General features: G+C 38.5%; 1 protein-coding gene across 1 annotated transcript in view; it reads left to right on the top strand.

The window, feature by feature from the left end:
* HSD17B4 (hydroxysteroid 17-beta dehydrogenase 4) overlaps nucleotides 1-18,607 on the top strand; it is a 321,488-nt gene that overhangs the window by 94,572 nt on the left and 208,309 nt on the right. Inside the window, exons 9-11 of the mRNA XM_075836285.1 lie at nucleotides 125-216; nucleotides 1,867-1,891; nucleotides 11,057-11,185. Coding sequence (XP_075692400.1) covers nucleotides 125-216; nucleotides 1,867-1,891; nucleotides 11,057-11,185 — 246 coding nt within the window. The remainder of the gene's footprint in view (nucleotides 1-124; nucleotides 217-1,866; nucleotides 1,892-11,056; nucleotides 11,186-18,607) is intronic.

The raw sequence follows: 18,607 nt of genomic DNA, 5'->3' as shown, positions 1-18,607 counted from the left end.
GATAGGTCACTATTAATGGGTTACATACATTGATGGGATAGGAAGGTGCAGCATTCTACAACATACAGTGACTATGATTTGTGTTTCTGGTTTTCTGTACTAAGTCTGTCTACTTTCACTTTAGATCTTGTGGATGCTCTAAAGCCTGAGTATGTGGCTCCCCTTGTGCTGTGGCTGTGTCATGAAAGCTGTCAAGAAAATGGCAGTTTGTTCGAGGTGAGATTTTCTTTCATTGTCTGGAGGCCAATTATTTTCTGAATTTTTGAGAATTCATATTTGCTAATAATTGTTTTGCTCCTTTACACTGAACACTAACCTGAAAGTCTTTGCTAAAACATGGATAAAGCATATTATATTTGCTTGACACACAGTAAAAAAAATAATAAAAATTATAACTGTGGAAGAATAAAATGTCAGCAGGTAAATTTGAGTGACAGTATAGCTTTAGTTTTTGTCACGTATTACAATATTTCATATGTGCATGCTGTTCTGCAGCTCTTCTTTTATCACTACTTGGCTTTGCTGATCATCTGAGAATCTGATACAAGTGTGCACCTGGCCTAATAACTGCAAGGCTTGCGTGTAATCTGTGACACCCCCTCCCCCAAAAACAAATATTCTATTCTGGGCTTAAAGTGGAGCCAAATATAATGCCAGTCCACAATTTAGTTTTTTAGTCTCTGTTTAATTGTTAAAGCGCTGGCTCTCACCTTGGTAAATTTATGAGACAATATTAGAAAACTTTACATAGCAGTGATCTAATTTAATGTTCAGAATTGCTCCGTTTAGTGAAAAAAACGGAACATTCAGGGAAATTGATATTTTTTGCAGAGTTGTTCTCCGTATACTGCACGCTGCTTTATGCAATCTATAGTTTTTGTCCCGTTCATAGAAGTGACTACTTATGCAAATTTGTAATCCCACTACAAGCCTCTTTTTGACAGGGTTTTTAGAATTCCATATTTTTAATGGAAACCTGCTGCTGCCAAAAAGACCAATCCTGATGCTGGCTAGATTAATATAAAGGAATTCCAGTTCAGTAATGAGTACTTTTTTTTTATTTTTAATATACACTGTAATTCCAATTGTGATATTGGCAGGTGATTGACAAAATATAGGACTCAGCTGAACCTGCACATGGGATCGGAAAAAAATACATTTGCAGGGTTTTTCTACTAGGCATTCTTCATCTGAAATACAATACTTCACTTTTAATCTTGGGACAACCCCTTTATCTCCTCACCACAGGATAGGTGATAACATGCTGATCGGTTGGGGTCCGACCGCTGGCACCCCCACAGATTACTAGAATGGTGGTTCTGTTCCTCCGAATGAATGGAGCGTCCGTTTGCGCCCTGCTGTTCCATACATTCTCTATGGCACTGCCGGTGATAGCCGTACGCTGTACTTGGCTATCACAGGCAGTCCCATAGACCGTGAATGGAGCGGCAACGCGCAAGCGCGGCTTTCCGCTCCATTCAGCGGAACGGGACCCACGTTCTCGTGATTGGTGGGAATGTGGTTATGAGATAACTTTTGATCTTGGGACAACCCCTTTTTAAAGATGCTCACCATCTTTTGTTGACTTTAATATATTGACTTGTTCTTGCTATTACCTGGCTAGGTAGTTAATTTGTATTATTTCAGATACAACAATAAAATAAAATGTAATATTATGCACCAACTAATAAATATCCTCCAAGAAAGTAATTAAAATGTGTAGTGATGTAGGATTCTACATGAAAACAAAAAAAAAAACCTCTCTAAATGTAATCTGAAGTTAAAAGAAAAAAAAAAGGCTTTATTACAAAAGTTAGAACAGATTTGACTTTTTCAGCACAAGTAAATGTGTGTTCTGTCTTTCAGGTTGGAGCTGGTTGGGTTGGAAAATGTGAGTATTCTATAATAACACCCATGTGTAGGTTTGTATCCCTTGTGTACAAAGCCTGCAATGCCGAATTGCATTCTTAGAAGGGTTGTCTTTACACCAGGCACTCTATAACAATCCGATTTAAGAAAAACTGATTCTCTTAGAAAGCAGTACTACAGGTAGCATTAATACTACAATTGTGAGCATTTTGGAATACGTTATATGTGACCCGCTTATGAATACACCTGCTCCGTATAAATAGCACAATATAATGGTTACTCTCCTTTTGTATAGCGGTACCAAATATGTATACTTTGCTCAACATGCTGTACCAGTCAAAAGTTTGGAGACACCTTTTCGTTTCATGGTTTTGCTTGTTTTGTTTTCTTTTTTTTACATTATAGAATCATATTGAAGAAAGGAAAACTATGAAGGAACATACATGGAATTAGGCCGTAAACAAGTGTTAAGCAAACCAGAATGTTTTATTTTAGATTCTTCAGAGTAGCCCCCCTTTTGCTTTGCACACCTTTTGCATTTTCTCAATCAGTTTCATGAGGAAGTCACCTTGAATGGTTTGCCAACAGTCTTGAAGGAGTTCCCAGAGGTACTGAGCACTTGTTGACTGCTTTTCCTTTACTCTGCTGTCCAACTCATCCCAAACCATCTCATTTGTGCTTAGGTCAGGTGTTTGTGGAGACCATGTCATCTGACACAGCACCCCATCGCTTTCCTCCTTGGCCAAATATCCCTTACATAGTCTGGAAGTGTGTTTTGGATCATTGTCCTGTTGAAAAACAAATTATGGTCCCACTTAGCGCAAACCAGATGGGATGGCATGTTACAGAATGCTGTGGTAGCCAGGCTGGTTAGGTTTTCCTTGAATCTTAAATAAGTCACCAACAGTGTCCCCAGCAAAGCACCATCACACCACCTCCTCCTTGCTTCATGGTGGGAACCACACGTAGAAACCATCCGTTCACCTTTTCTGCGCCTCACAAAAACGTGACAGTTGGAACCAAAAGTTTACAATTTTGACTCGTCAGACCAAAGTACAGATTTCTACTGGTCTAATGTCCATTCCTTTTGTTTCTTGGCACAAGGAATTCTCTACTTGTTGATCCTCAGTAGTTGCTTCTTTGCGAAAATCAGGAATTTATGGTTGAATTGCTGCAGTCTCCTCTGAACAGTTGATGTTGAGATGTGTCTGGTACTTGATCTCTGTGAAGAATTTATGTGGGCTCTAAACTGAGGGGCTGTTAATTTGTGATTTCTGAGTCTGGTAGCTAATTTTATCCTCTGCAATAGAGGTAACTTAGTCTTCCTTTCCTGGGGTAGTCCTCATGAGAGCCAGTTTCTTCATAGCATTGGAAGGTATCCTCAAGTGAAGTTATGAAATCCAGCAAAGTTCTTGAAATTCTTCCGACCTTAACTGCCCTTCATGTCTTAAAGTAATAATGGACTGCTGTTTCTCTTTACGTAGTTGATTGGTTCTTGCCATAATATGGATTAGAACAATAGTTAAATAGGGCTAAACACTGTATGGAAGTGTGTGCCAATCCTACCGCACAACACAATTGATAGTATCGAACACATTATGAAGGCAAGAAATTCAACATATTATCTCTTGACAAGGCATACCTGTTAAAGAGGATCTGTCACTAGTTTAGAAATGCCCAATCTCTTAGCTAATCTATTATTTTTATTTTAAATTCAGTAAATTTTTATTGTAAGTTTGTTTAACAATACAAAACATACCCCAACCTGTCCCCTTAAACATAGCCCTAGTAAAAAAGCATACAAAAATTCCAAAGTGCAACGGTTTGTCATAACCCTCAAGTATCTATCCAGCATCTCACGCTACATTCTCTTAATATATGATCATAAGAAAATGCATCTCAAATAAATATACATATGTTTGTAACAGGACATCACATCTACCTTAACAGAGTTGCAGTAAGCTAGTATAACTATCCCCCTGCTCAGTCATTGCTCGTAAACTAAAAAAACAAACCTTTCCCCTCGAGAACTCAGCGACCTCCAAGCCCAGGCAGTCAGATGTAGTATCAGCGCCTGAGGATATGTTAAATGAGACCCAGCCGGAATCGAATCAATTCTCTGAATACCAAATGAGAAGCATCAAGCCATGGGGCCCACAGCTTTTCAAGTTTGGCCAGTGAACCTCTCTTCCTGTAGACTTCCTTTTCCAAATTCACCAACCAATTAATTTTGTTAATATATTCCTGTCTGGTAGGTCTCGGCTCGTCCAACTAATGTTGGACTATCAATTTTCGTGCCATGTATAGCAGCTTGGCTACTGCTAATTTATGAGGCTCTGAGGTCGCCAGGTACTGCACATATCCCAACACGTAAACAAGCGAGCTCGGATCAATGGTTACTTGAAAAACCTCCTGAATGATGGCCAATACCTCACTCCTAAAACTCTCCAGCTCTTGACAGGAAAAAAACATATGCATCATACCTGCAGATACTTGTTTACTTCAAGGGTATAGCAAATCAGGTTTAAACCCTATATAAAAAATAAATGTCTTATATACCTTCTGTATTAAATATGTGTGTGTGTGTGTGTGTATGTATATATATGTGTGTGTATATATATATATATATATATATATATATATATATATATATATATATATGTATATGTGTGTGTGTATATATATATAATATATCCAATGTCTCCCCCATTGCAGATCTTCCAAAGGACCAATTTCTGCCTCCCATCTTTCTCTACTCCTCACCGGGCACTTAGCCATCACCGGAACTAGGATTTCTTTGTATAGTCTCGATAGAACTCCTGCCGATGGCCCAGTAGTTTTTATCATACTGACCATATCATTATCAGTGATAATACAACCGCTATCCCATTATAGTCTGCCTGAAAGGCATGTCTCATCTGAAGGTACTTAAAAAAAAAATCAAAAAAAAAAAATCAGAGTTTGGGATTACAGTTGATCCCTGAAGTTGTTCAAATGAGCGCAATGTCCCATCACTGACTAGCTGTGCTACTCATGTAAGACCAGCACGCTTACAATTACCCTGTCCTTCAAGGTAATATAGATTGGCTAACCATGGGGTGTTACATATGGATGTATATGGAGTGGTCCCTTGTATAAATTGTAAGTCCATCACTTTTCTGTTCCCCTCTGTTATATTTTTGGAACCCTTACTTCAGACAATCCGTCAACACATCAATCCGTGGTATAAAATCCGGACACCAGAAATACAAACTAGCCGCCTACGCTGACCACCTCCTTTCTAATGTTGTCCAATCTTAGACAAACCTTTGAATCCCTGCAACACATATTAGACCATTTTGGCTTTATTTCTAATTTTAAAATTAACATGTCTAAATCACAGGCCTTGAACATCTCTCTGCCCCTTTCACAAATAGAACCCTTAAAACGGAAATTCCCATTTATATGGCCTACTGAATCGCTTAAATTCCTAGGTGTGGACATCCCACCTAGTCTGAACCAGCTATAAGCCCTTAATTATAAAAAACGTTTTAAATACATCCCCGGTATACGCAAGTCCTGGTCACCATCCTTCTTTTTTTTTTTTTTAATCTTGGATGGGTATAGCCAACATACTCCATTCTTTGATTACTCCAAAAATATCATACCTACTCCAAACATTACCCATAAATCTTCCCAGCAGCTTCTATCCTCTATACAGAAAAATCTGCTCTGACCACATATGGAACGGCTCAAAACCTAGGATATCCCATAAAATTCTACAAGTTGCGGTTGACAGAGGTGGGATTGGTTCTTCCCTCAATAAATAGATTTCACACCTGTTCACTTGAGTAGAATTGTTGACTAGATTAGACAACCCACTCACAAACATTGGGTTTTCATGGAGGAACACATGGCTCAGAGACCTTTTGAGACAACTACTTTTGTCGGATCCCCAGGTTGATACCTACCTACCTTCCTTCATTCAGCCCCACTATGCAGTCTATTTTGAAAACATGGGGAGACTCTATTGTTAGATCTCTTTGTTCGCCCTTTCCCTCCCCTGCTTCTGGGTTATCGAACATTACCCTTACTTATAAGACGTTGCACTCTTTTTCGCCAACGGAAATTCTAGATCTAGACTGCTGCCTTCCACCTATTGAGGGTATGAGAGACCTCTTTAAATGCTTTACGCTAAACATCCTCCAACACATATATAGTCAAACACATCCGTAGCTTCCTACCTCTCATGGGAGCATACAGGAAAATGTCCTGGTTTAAGTCGATGTAGCTACTTACCTGCAAACGCCGATGCTGCTGCAGAATCATCTGTAGCCTCTGGTGCCGATGTGTCCTCGCTCGACCGACACGATGCAGGACCTGGGGCAGGAAGTGAGTGACGTCACAGCGTGATCTCTCGAGAACACGCTGTGTCTGCACTGCCAGAAGCTGGGCGTTGTGAAGAGAAGTGGATGATACTTCTCTTCACAACGCCCAGCTAGTAAAAGAAGTAAAAATGCCCAGATGTACATACACAATACACGCCCAGTTGTACTTTAGAAAGCCTCATTTACATAAATATAAAAATGGTCATAACTTGGCCAAAAATGCTCTTTTAAAAAAAAACAAAAAACTTTACTCTTATCTACATTGCAGCGCCGATCTGCTGCAATAGGGGCTGCAAAATCTGGTGACAGAGCCTCTTTAAGTGGTATGAGGGCTTATTTTTTGCGGGATAAGCTGTAGTTTTTAATACCATTTTGGGGTACATGCGACGGTTTGATTACTTTTTATTTCATTTTTTGTGGGAGATTAGGTGACCAAAAAACTCTATTCTGGCGTTTACAATTTTATTTTTTACGGCGTTCACCGTGCGGGTTAAATAATGATATATTGTGATAGTTCAGACTTTTACGGACCCAAATTTTGGGCTTCTTATTTGTTTTTTTTTATCTTGTATTTGTTGAGAAAATGCCAAATTTTTATCTAAATCTACGTCTTATTGGAGAAAAATGCTTTTTTTTATTTTCACTGCCCAAGTAAAATAAAACCTATAAAACATCTGTGGGGTCAAAATGCTCACTACACTACTAGATGAATTCCTAAATCCTCTTGGTGCTCTTTTGCTTCTGAAGCCTGTGTTTCAGTCAATTAGCGCACTAGGGCCACATGTGGGATATTTCTAAAAACTACAGATTCTGGGCAATAAATATTGAGTTATGTGTCTCTGGTAAAACATTCTGTGTTACAGATTTTTTTATTAATTAAATATGAATTTCTGGAGAAAAAAAATTACATTTTGTAAATTCCACCTCTACATTGCTTTAATTCTTGTGAAACGCCTAAAGGGTTAAGAACCTTCTAAATGCTGATTTGAATACTTTATGGTGTGCAGTTTTTAAAATGGGGTTACTTAAGGGAGTTTGTATTGTATAGGCCCCTCCAAAGCCACTTCACAACTGAACTGGTCCCTGTAAAAAAAAGCCTTTTGTAATTTTCTTGAAAATTTGAGGTATTTCTGCAAAAGTTCTGAGCCTTGTAACGTCCTAGAAAAATAAACAGATGTTCAAAAAATTATGCCGTTCTAAAGTAGACATATGGGAGATGTTAGAGGCTCTGTCACCAGATTATAATGCCCTATCTCCTACATAATCTGATCGGCCCTGTAATGTAGATAACGGCAGTGGTTTTTATTTTGAAAAACAATCCTTTTTGAGCAAGCCATGAGCAATTTTAGATTTATGCTAATTAGTTTCTTAATGACCAACTGGACGTGTTTTTACTTTTTACCAACTGGGCGTTGTACAGAGCAGTGTATGACGCTGACCAATCAGTGACCAATCAGCGTCATACACTTCTCATTGTTCCAGCCCAGCTTCTTTCACTGCACAATCACACTGTAACAATGAGAAGTGTATGACGCTGATTGGTCAGCGTCATACACTCCTCTGTACAACGCCCAGTTGGCAAAAAGTAAAAACACGCCCAGTTGTCTATTAAGAAACTAATTAGCATAAATCTAAAATTGCTTATAACTTGCTCAAAAATGATCGTTTTTCAAAATACAAACCACTGCTGTTCTCTACATTACAGCGCCAATCAGATTATGTAGGAGATAGGGCACTTATAATCTGGTGACAGAGCCTCTTTAAAGTTTAATGTGTCACAAGAAAACAATCTCAGAATTGCTCGGATAGGTAAAAGCATTTCAAAGTTATTACCACAAAGTGACACATTTCAGATTTGAAAAATAACGCTCTGTCAGGAAGGTCAAAAGTGACTACAGCGGGAAGGGGTTAACTGAATACGATTCCTGGTGACTACCTCATGAAGCTCACCAAGAATTCCAAAAGTGTGCAAAGCGGTCATCAAAGCAAAAGGTAGCTACTTTTGAAGAATCTAAAATATAAAACATTCTGGTTTGTTTATTCTTCATAGTTATGTCTTCAATGTCCATCTACAATGTAGAAAATAGAAAGCACAAAAAACATGGGTGTCCAAACTTTTGACTGGTACTGTACATCATTGCTATAACACCCGAGAACAAAGGTTTCCGATATATAGTCCCGATTGTTGGCTGTTAAATGAGATCTGTAGTCAAGTGCAAAGTACCGGTTTATAAAAATGTTATATGTTTTAATAACAGTTATGATGGGACTGGGGAGACAAACAATAGTGACCGTTTAGTGTTTGTCTGGCTTTGAGGAAAGCTATTTTGCATGACTATAGATGTTTTATTAAATGGGTGCATGACACCCATGTCATGTGTGCCCATATCATAAAGAAAACTCCTGACGATACGGGGGGTTTAGGGGAAAGAAGGATTTAAAAAATGCTTTATATTTTGTTGTTTTAGGGGTGTTTTTATTATATATTTGACGTTGGCAGGTGATAAGTTGCAAGATGGGGCTTTCATGAATTGGACTTGTTGTTTCCGACACATCCCACAGATGCTCGATTTAGATTGAAATCTGGGGAATTTGAAGGCCAAGTCAGCACCGTGAATTCTGTCTGGTTCCTAAAACCATTCCTAAAACCATTCCTGAACAATTTCTACAGTGTGGCAGGGTGCATTATCCTGCTGAATGAAACCACTGCCATTAGAGAATATTGTTGCCCTATAGGGGTGTACTTGGTCTGCAACAATGTTTAGGTAGGTGGCTAATGTCAAAGTAACATTCACATAAATGTCACAACCCAAAGTTTCCCAGCAAAACATTACCCAGAGCATCTACCTGCTCTGCCGGCTTGCCTTCTTCTCATAGTACATTTTGGTGCCATCTCTTCCCTAGATAAGCGAGGCACATGCACCCAGCTGTCTACATAATGTAAAATAAAATGTGATTTATTAGACCAAGCAAGTTTCTTACATTGCTACAATGTCCAGTTCTGATGCCAGTTTTCACAAGCCCGTTTTAGGAGCTTTCGACAATGAACAAGGGTCAGCATGCGCATTCTGACCGGTCTGTGGCTACTCCAAACTAGGCAAGCTACGATGCACAGTAGCTCCTCTGTGGCATCAAACCAGTCGGACTGGCCTCTTCTCCCCACACGTTTGAGCCTTGGGTTCCCATGACCTGGTCGCCGGTTCCTTGGTTGTCCTTCCTTGCATAACTTGGGTACTAACCACTGCATACCGGTAACCTCCCATAAGGTCTGCTGTTTTGATGATGCTCTGACCCATTCATCTATCCAGCACACTGGGGACTGAAGGCGAGTAGGATTGGGAATCATTGCTTGTAAAGAGCATATTGGCTTTTTTTTTTTTGTGTTCTAGCATAAGAAAAAATAAAAAAAAACAGGAGAGTGGGGGGCACTGCTGGGGACTGGGAAGGATTCTGTACAGTCGTATGGTGTACTGCAGTGTTAGTCCACCTGCGGCTCTATAGCGATTTTGAAACTAAAACACCCATCATCCGCTACAAGTTTTTGGTAGGGAAGACTGAAATCCACAGGTAGACCACTGCAGTATACGGTTTGAATAATAAGTTTACATGTTAGAAATGCATGTCGGGGCCGGTTCACATCACCGTTCGCTTTCCGTCGTGGAAACCCGCAATGGAAAGTCAAACGGAATCCTGCCGGAACGGTGATTCAAGTGGAAGCTGTGGTTTCCGTTTTACTTTCCGTTGCGGGGTTCCATGACGGAAGCCTCAGACGGAACACTTGAACGGAAATCGAACGCTGATGTGAACCGGCCCTAAACTAGGTACAGGCAGTATAATATTTCCCTGATGCAGGAAATACAGTACTGTATGTATGCTATATGCAAACTGTGTCATTCATAGGATTTTGCGGTGTTTCTTTTTGTGCGTCTAAGGCATCTTTCACATGGCAGTATATTGCTTTAGTATTTGTAAGCCAAAACTGAAAGTGGAACCTGCACAGAGAAATTATAGTGCAAAGATTTGCACCTCTTCTGTGTTTTAGACCCACTCCTGGTTTTGGCTTTCAAATACTAATCAAAATACTGCCATGTGAAAGAGCCCTAAACAAGTACAATGCATGTTTGCTGACCACACTTAAAAGTTTGACCAACATTCTGTTTACTTTTTATTTTTATTTATTTTTTTAATCAGAGCAGCACCCCATAAAGATCATTTTTCTGTGCAATTTTGGGTGGTCGTCTCAAAGGTTTTAATGGTATACTCTATAATGAAATATTATGTTCTAGTTAGGTAGTTTCGTATTGTGTTTTGTGTAGTGCATACGCATTTTTTTAAGTCTCTTCAATTTATCTGTACATGCGACCTATATTCTTTTAAAGATATTTTTTAAAGAACCAGTTTACAAATGGCCTGTAACTCAGACTGTTCCTTGGTATTGTTCTCTCCAACACTGCATTTCGCTCTTTTTCTGGCAATGTTTGTTTCAGGGGCCAGTATTTCAGCATGAAAAGTAATTTGACTTTTTGAATGCGGTGTTTGTGCTTGACAAAAGCAAACAAAGCCCTTGGTGACTTTCTAAGTTTTCTTCTGAAAGGTCTCTTCCCTCCTGTGCTGGGCAGCTTTGTGGTGCAGGAGAAATGGTGAGACGCTTCATACAACTGCTTGCAAACAAAATGCGGTTGGCTTGAGAGAGTTTTGAGAATTCTTTAGAAAGTAGCCTTTAGAAGTAAGTTTATTTTGTATTGCTTCATACTCTTTTTTTTTTTTTCCATCACCTTGAGGATTCTGATCAATATTTTCTATTCCCTCCTTGTAATTAGTGCGTTGGGAGAGAACTGTCGGTGCCATTATCAGGCAGCAGAATCGCCCAATGACAGCAGAAGCTGTTCGTGATGAGTGGTCAAAGATTTGTGATTTTGATAATGCTGTTAAGCCACAAACAATTCAAGGTAACCATATTAATCCGGGTTCAAGAAGTTCTTAAAACCCTAAACAATTACATTTTTATTTCAATTGTAATGTAATTATATTGTATGTAGTATAGTACTGTAGCCTCTATAGTGTTAATAAGTGCATAATGTGCTGTTACAATTTATTCTCATTGTAATTTCTTTTTTACGGTTTTCATTTATTTATTTTTTTATGTGCCAATATTGTGTTTAATGATAGAAGAACCTCATGGCAGAGATGGTGAAAATACATTCTACTCACTCTTCCTATTTTCTACATACACAACAGCACATATTTTTGCATAATGGAGTTTGTCAGTCAAATTATTCCTCATGGTCATTATGGCCAAAGGAAAAAAAATTGGTATTTACATAAGGGAGCGTGGTTTTGAAAATGACATTTTGTGTTGATCTGTGCAGCATATTTCTCATTATGTACATTTTAGACATATACATCAGGAGAATAGAGTATTATTTAATTAATACATACTAGTCCTTCTCAATGTATTAGAATATCCTCAAAAAGTTAATTTATTTCCATAATTCAATTCAATTCAAAAAGTGAAACTCATATATTCTATACATTCATTACACACAGAGTGATTATATTTCTAGCATTGTTTTTCTTTTAATGTTGATTATGGCTAACCGTTAATGAAAACCCAAAATTTAGTCTCTCAGAAAATTAGAATATTATATAAGCCCAATTTCAAAAATGATTTTGACTACCGAAATGTTGGCCTACTGAAAAGCATGTACAGTATATGCACTCAATACTTGGTCAGGGCTCGTTTTGCATGAATTACTGCATCAATGTGGCGTGGCGTGGAGACTATCAGCCTGTGGCACTGCTGAGGTGTTATGGAAGCCCAAGTTGCTTTGATAGCGGTCTTCAGCTCGTCTGCATTGTTGGGTCCGGTGTCTCATCTTCCTCTTGACAATACCCCATAGATTCTCTATGGGGTTTAGGTCAGGCGAGTTTGCTGACCAATCAAGCCAGAGATACTGTGCTTGTTAAACCAGGTATTGGTACATTTGGCAGATTGGGCAGGTGCCAAGTCCTGCTGGAAAATGAAATCGGCATCTCCTTAAAGCTTGTCAGCAGAGGGAAGTATGAAGTGTTGTAAAATTTCCTGGTAGACGGCTGCGTTGACTCTGGACTTGATATAACACAGTGGAGTAACACCAGCAGATGATTATAACCTATATATATTCTCTCAACAAATTTTATTATTCTCAAGATATCACAATATCCATATATATTTAACCAAAAACGAAACCTCTTGATATCACACAAATTCGATTTATCAAATAGAATTTATTATATTTTATTTATTACATATTAGTACAAAATAGCCCCCCTCCAAGTATATACTACAGACATGTAAAACAATAAAATCAGCCAGATGTCATACCATATTTAGTTCTTAATCTTAACCATAACTATTGGTAACAATTTCTCACAGATAGCAATATACACATTATTCATAGTGCAACTAGATATCAATTATGCTCATAGTATAACCGCATGCAGGGCACTTATATGGTATAGCAAGATATCGCTACGTTAAAGTCCCTATGATTACATAAATGTGTTTAATATTGCTGCGTTGATATGGTACAAAAAAGTCTCAAAGTCCCTATGGATACATACATATGAAATTCAACATACCTGTAGAGGACATGATGGTATTTTTAGACACCTGGAAACGGATCACCTCGACGTGCGTTTCGCAACCTACGTCAGGAGGTGTATAGACTGCTCTGAGACCCAGTTTAAATAATGTATAAAGGAGAGCAATGGCGCATGCCGTACTGTACACACCCCCCACGTCACTCAGTCAGCGTCATGACGTGTACCGCTGTGTGCTAAGCACACATGCGATGTCCGTCACTGGTCAGACAACTTCCGGCCTGAAACAGGCGAGTGTCACAGCGCGCATGCGCACGATCGCTATATGTCACATTATATGCAGAATTTATTCTATAAAGTAAATTTGACCAGCTAGTTCAAATACCATCATATCTCCAAGAGGAACCTAAATAGATCCAAATTTTAACGTTGAATTTATTAGTATTACTAGCCGATGAAATGGGACAAGTCCATTTTCAAGAACAGTAAGGTAATCCATCATCTAAACCTGTAGTATTCATATAAAATATATTTTATATATAATTTTGGTATATTCATATATATATAGACTTTGCTAAAGAATATTTCATATCACAGGAGTATATGTACATCGTTCTAAAGAAATCTGTATCCCTTCATCCACCTCAATGAATCCTGATATATATATATATATATATATATATATATATATATATATATATATAAATAAATTATAAAATTAAGTACATAGTTTGAACCATAAATAATTAATGTAATACAGGAATAACACGAGAAAGCTATTCAATCCCCAATAGTATATGTGAGTAACGTCACACCACATCATGCCTAATTTGAACACGACGTGGGAGATACCATCAGTTTATATCTTTACATACAAAAACTTCTACATTCAATACAAATAAAAATAATAATAATAACAACAAATATAAAACCGTGAGAAATTATATATATATATAAAATTGTGTGTTTTAAAAGAATATATACTAAGGTCAGAAGTTGTCAAACTAACCTAATCTGTTTTTATGAAGAGGTGAGCAGAAGTCTAGACAGAGGGGCTGCTGTGGATTTAGTGTTTTTGGACTTTGCAAAGGCATTTGACACTGTCCCCCATAGACGCCTAATGGGTAAATTAAGGACTATAGGTTTAGAAAATATAGTTTGTAATTGGATTGAGAATTGGCTCAAGGACCGTATCCAGAGGGTTGTGGTCAATGATTCCTTCTCTGAATGGTCCCCGGTTATAAGTGGTGTACCCCAGGGTTCAGTGCTGGGACCACTATTATTCAACTTATTTATTAATGATATAGAGGAAGGGATTAATAGCACTATTTCTATTTTTGCAGATGACACCAAGCTATGTAATATAGTTCAGACTATGGAAGATGTTCATGAATTACAGGCAGATTTAAACAAACTAAGTGTTTGGGCGTCCACTTGGCAAATGAAGTTTAATGTAGATAAATGTAAAGTTATGCATCTTGGTACCAACAACCTGCATGCATCATATGTCCTAGGGGGCGCTACACTGGCGGAATCACTTGTTGAGAAGGATCTGGGTGTACTTGTAAATCATAAACTCAATAACAGCATGCAGTGTCAATCAGCTGCTTCAAAGGCCAGCAGGATATTGTCGTGTATTAAAAGAGGCATGGACTCGCGGGACAGGGATGTAATAATGCCACTTTACAAAGCATTAGTGAGGCCTCATCTAGAATATGCAGTTCAGTTCTGGGCTCCAGTTCATAGAAAGGATGCCCTGGAGTTGGAAAAAATACAAAGAGCAACGAAGCTAATAAGGGGCATGGAGAATTTAAGTTATGAGGAAAGATTGAAAGAATTAAACCTATTTAGCCTTGAAAAAAGAAGACTAAGGGGGGACATGATTAACTTATATAAATATATTAATGGCACATACAAAAAATATGGTGAAATCCTGTTCCTTGTAAAACCCCCTCAAAAAACAAGGGGGCACTCCCTCCGTCTGGAGAAAAAAAGGTTCAAGCTGCAGAGGCGACAAGGCTTCTTTACAGTGAGAACTGTGAATTTATGGAATAGCCTACCGCAGGAGCTGGTCACAGCAGGGACAGTAGATGGCTTTAAAAAAGGGTTAGATAATTTCCTAGAACAAAAAAATATTCGCTCCTATGTGTAGAAATTTTTCCTTCCCTTTTCCCTTCCCTTGGTTGAACTTGATGGACATGTGTCTTTTTTCAGCCGTACTAACTATGTAACTATATATATATATATATATATATATATATATATATATATATATATATATATATATATATATATATATATATATATATATATAGTGAAAAATATATATGTTTATATATAAAACATGGAGGACTATATAGACCCCTAATTGTGAAAAAAGTTCAAGGTGAGCATGTGATTACCACAGCGGAGGCACGTGAAAACCCCACAAGGGACGGACACCCACCGCGCGGGGGCCCTACGCCCAGGGATATGAACCGGGTTCCGACCTCATGCAAGACCAACCATGCGATCGCCAAGAGTATAGCACATGCAAACCAAGGATTAATAAAATCCGATCTATGTGAAATTGTTATTATACATATAAGTGTATAGAGTGCAAACTTCAATATTATATATTCACCTATATCATAGATAATATATATTACAAAAATAATTAGTGAAAAACAAACATGATAAAAAAACAAAACCAAAAAGTGTCCAAAAATATGTATATTAGATTAAAGAATCATTGTGATATTATAAAAATTATATACAGTGAAGGAAATAAGTATTTGATCCCTTGCTGATTTTGTAAGTTTGCCCACTGTCAAAGACATGAACAGTCTAGAATTTTTAGGCTAGGTTAATTTTACCAGTGAGAGATAGATTATATAAAAAAAAAAAAACTGAAAATCACATTGTCAAAATTATATATATTTATTTGCATTGTGCACAGAGAAATAAGTATTTGATCCCTTTGGCAAACAAGACTTAATACTTGGTGGCAAAACCCTTGTTGGCAAGCACAGCAGTCAGACGTTTTTTGTAGTTGATGATGAGGTTTGCACACATGTTAGATGGAATTTTGGCCCACTCCTCTTTGCAGATCATCTGTAAATCATTAAGATTTCGAGGCTGTCGCTTGGCAACTCGGATCTTCAGCTCCCTCCATAAGTTTTCGATGGGATTAAGGTCTGGAGACTGGCTAGGCCACTCCATGACCTTAATGTGCTTCTTTTTGAGCCACTCCTTTGTTGCCTTGGCTGTATGTTTTGGGTCATTGTCGTGCTGGAAGAACCAGCCACGAGCCATTTTTAATGACCTGGTGGAGGGAAGGAGGTTGTCACTCAGGATTTGACGGTACATGGCTCCATCCATTCTCCCATTGATGCGGTGAAGTAGTACTGTGCCCTTAGCAGAGAGACATCCCCAAAACATAATGTTTCCACCTCCATGCTTGACAGTGGGGACGGTGTTCTTTGGGTCATAGGCAGCATTTCTCTTCCTCCAAACACGGCGAGTAGAGTTAATGCCAAAGAGCTCAATTTTAGTCTCATCTGACCACAGCACCTTCTCCCAATTACTCTCAGAATCATCCAGATGTTCATTTGCAAACTTCAGATGGGCTTGTACATGTGCCTTCTTAAGCAGGGGGACCTTGCGGGCACTGCAGGATTTTGTGTTACCAATGGTTTTCTTGGTGACTGTGGTCCCAGCTGCCTTGAGATCATTAACACATTCCCCCCGTGTAGTTTTCGGCTGAGCTCTCACCTTCCTCAGGATCAAGGATACCCCACGAGGTGAGATTTTGCATGGAGCCCCAGATCGATGTCGATTGACAGTCATTTTGTATGTCTTCCATTTTCTTACTATTGCACCAACAGTTGTCTCCTTCTCACCCAGCGTCATACTTATGGTTTTGTAGCCCATTCCAGCCTTGTGCAGGTCTATGATCTTGTCCCTGACATCCTTAGAAAGCTCTTTGGTCTTGCCCATGTTGTAGAGGTTAGAGTCAGACTGATTAATTGAGTCTGTGGACAGGAGTCTTTTATACAGGTGACCATTTAAGACAGCTGTCTTTAATGCAGGCACCAAGTTGATTTGGAGCGTGTAACTGGTCTGGAGGAGGCTGAACTCTTAATGGTTGGTAGGGGATCAAATACTTATTTCTCTGTGCACAATGCAAATAAATATATATCATTTTGACTGCTTTTTCTTTTTTTTTTTTTTTTAATATAATCTATCTCTCACTGGTAAATCTAACCTAGCCTAAAAATTCTAGACTGTTCATGTCTTTGACAGTGGGCAAACTTACAAAATCAGCAAGGGATCAAATACTTATTTCCTTCACTGTATAAGAATATACTGAAGTAAAATAAAGAATTATTAAGGAATGTAAAAGTTACATCTGTAGGTTACAAGGTTGATTACACATATGCTACATCACTCTATACAATAAAATATAGAGAACATTATTAGAAAGCAGATATCCACCCTATTCACAAATGAACAAGTCCCATTCCTGGATGGTCGTTTCGTAGAATCGTTCTTGTTGCACAAATTCATAGAGATCATTCTTCTCATCACTTCCAAAGCAAAACTTTGGACACTATGTCCCCAAAAGGTCTAAATGAATCTGTCACAATCCATTTAATCTCCTTCCGCAAAAGGTCCCTAAAGACATCACACCCACGATTCCCCTGATAGATCCGATCAATCCCCTTAACTTTGAGCAACCTCCAGTTTCTACCATGGTAGTCCCTAAAATGCCCCCAAAAACATACAAATAGGGAATTTAGATTGTGAGCCCCAATGAGGACAGTAAAAAAAAAAAAAAAAAGAGGACCTCTGTACAGCGCTGCGTAATATGTTGGCGCTATATAAGTAACTGAAATAAATAAATGCCTAGGAAGCGGCTTGTTTCTATCACCAAAACCCTCTTCACAGTCCCTGTTAGTAATCCCTTTAATGTCACAAATGTGTTCCATCACGTGCACTTTCAGCTCCCTTGTGGTCTTCCCCACATAACTTTTATTGCAGGGGCATTGCGCGTGATGGAACACATTCCGCACGCAACAATTGATAAAGTGTACTATGTTATACGATCTTGTTAGGTCAGACCCCAAAAAGGAATTGGTTCTCTCCGTCACTGAACAAGCACCACATGATCCACAAGGCACATTGACCCATCTGGGTCCCCTGGATCCAAATATGTACTGGTTCATGGGGGGAACATAGTGACTCCGAACTAACATATACCGTAAGTTGGGGCTTCGACGCGGTGTCATGGCTGGGCTATCAGTCAATATTTCAGTCGTTTATCCGTGTGCAATACAGACCAGTGTTTCTGGAAAATGTCGCAAATAGAGTTTGAATTCTTGTTATACCTAGAGATAATTCTCACAGTAGTATCATTGGATCGTTTTTTTGTTTTGGGTTTCAGAAGCTCGTTTCTATTCAAGGTCCTTGCATACTCTTATTCCCGTTTAACATGGGCATTGTCATAACCTCTCCTGAGAAAACTCTCCGTTAGATCTTTATAGATCAATTCTCAAAACCGGTATCTGAGGAACAAATACGTCTTGCATGTATAAATTGTCCCCGCGGAATAGCCTTAATGACATGTCTTGGGTGTAAGGAGTCAGCCTTCAAATAGGAATTTATGGAGGTATCTTTCCTAAAAATAGCCGTGGCTACCCCACCATCAGATTCAATCAGAATTATAAGGTCCAGGAAATCAATCTCTGTCCGACTATATTTACTGACAAGTTTGACATTCATATCGTTCTTGTTTAAATAATCCAAAA

Source organism: Rhinoderma darwinii, chromosome 1, assembly GCF_050947455.1.
Source record: "Rhinoderma darwinii isolate aRhiDar2 chromosome 1, aRhiDar2.hap1, whole genome shotgun sequence".
Classification (NCBI taxonomy): Eukaryota; Metazoa; Chordata; class Amphibia; order Anura; family Rhinodermatidae; genus Rhinoderma; species Rhinoderma darwinii.
This window is presented reverse-complemented; position numbering and strand designations above follow the sequence as displayed.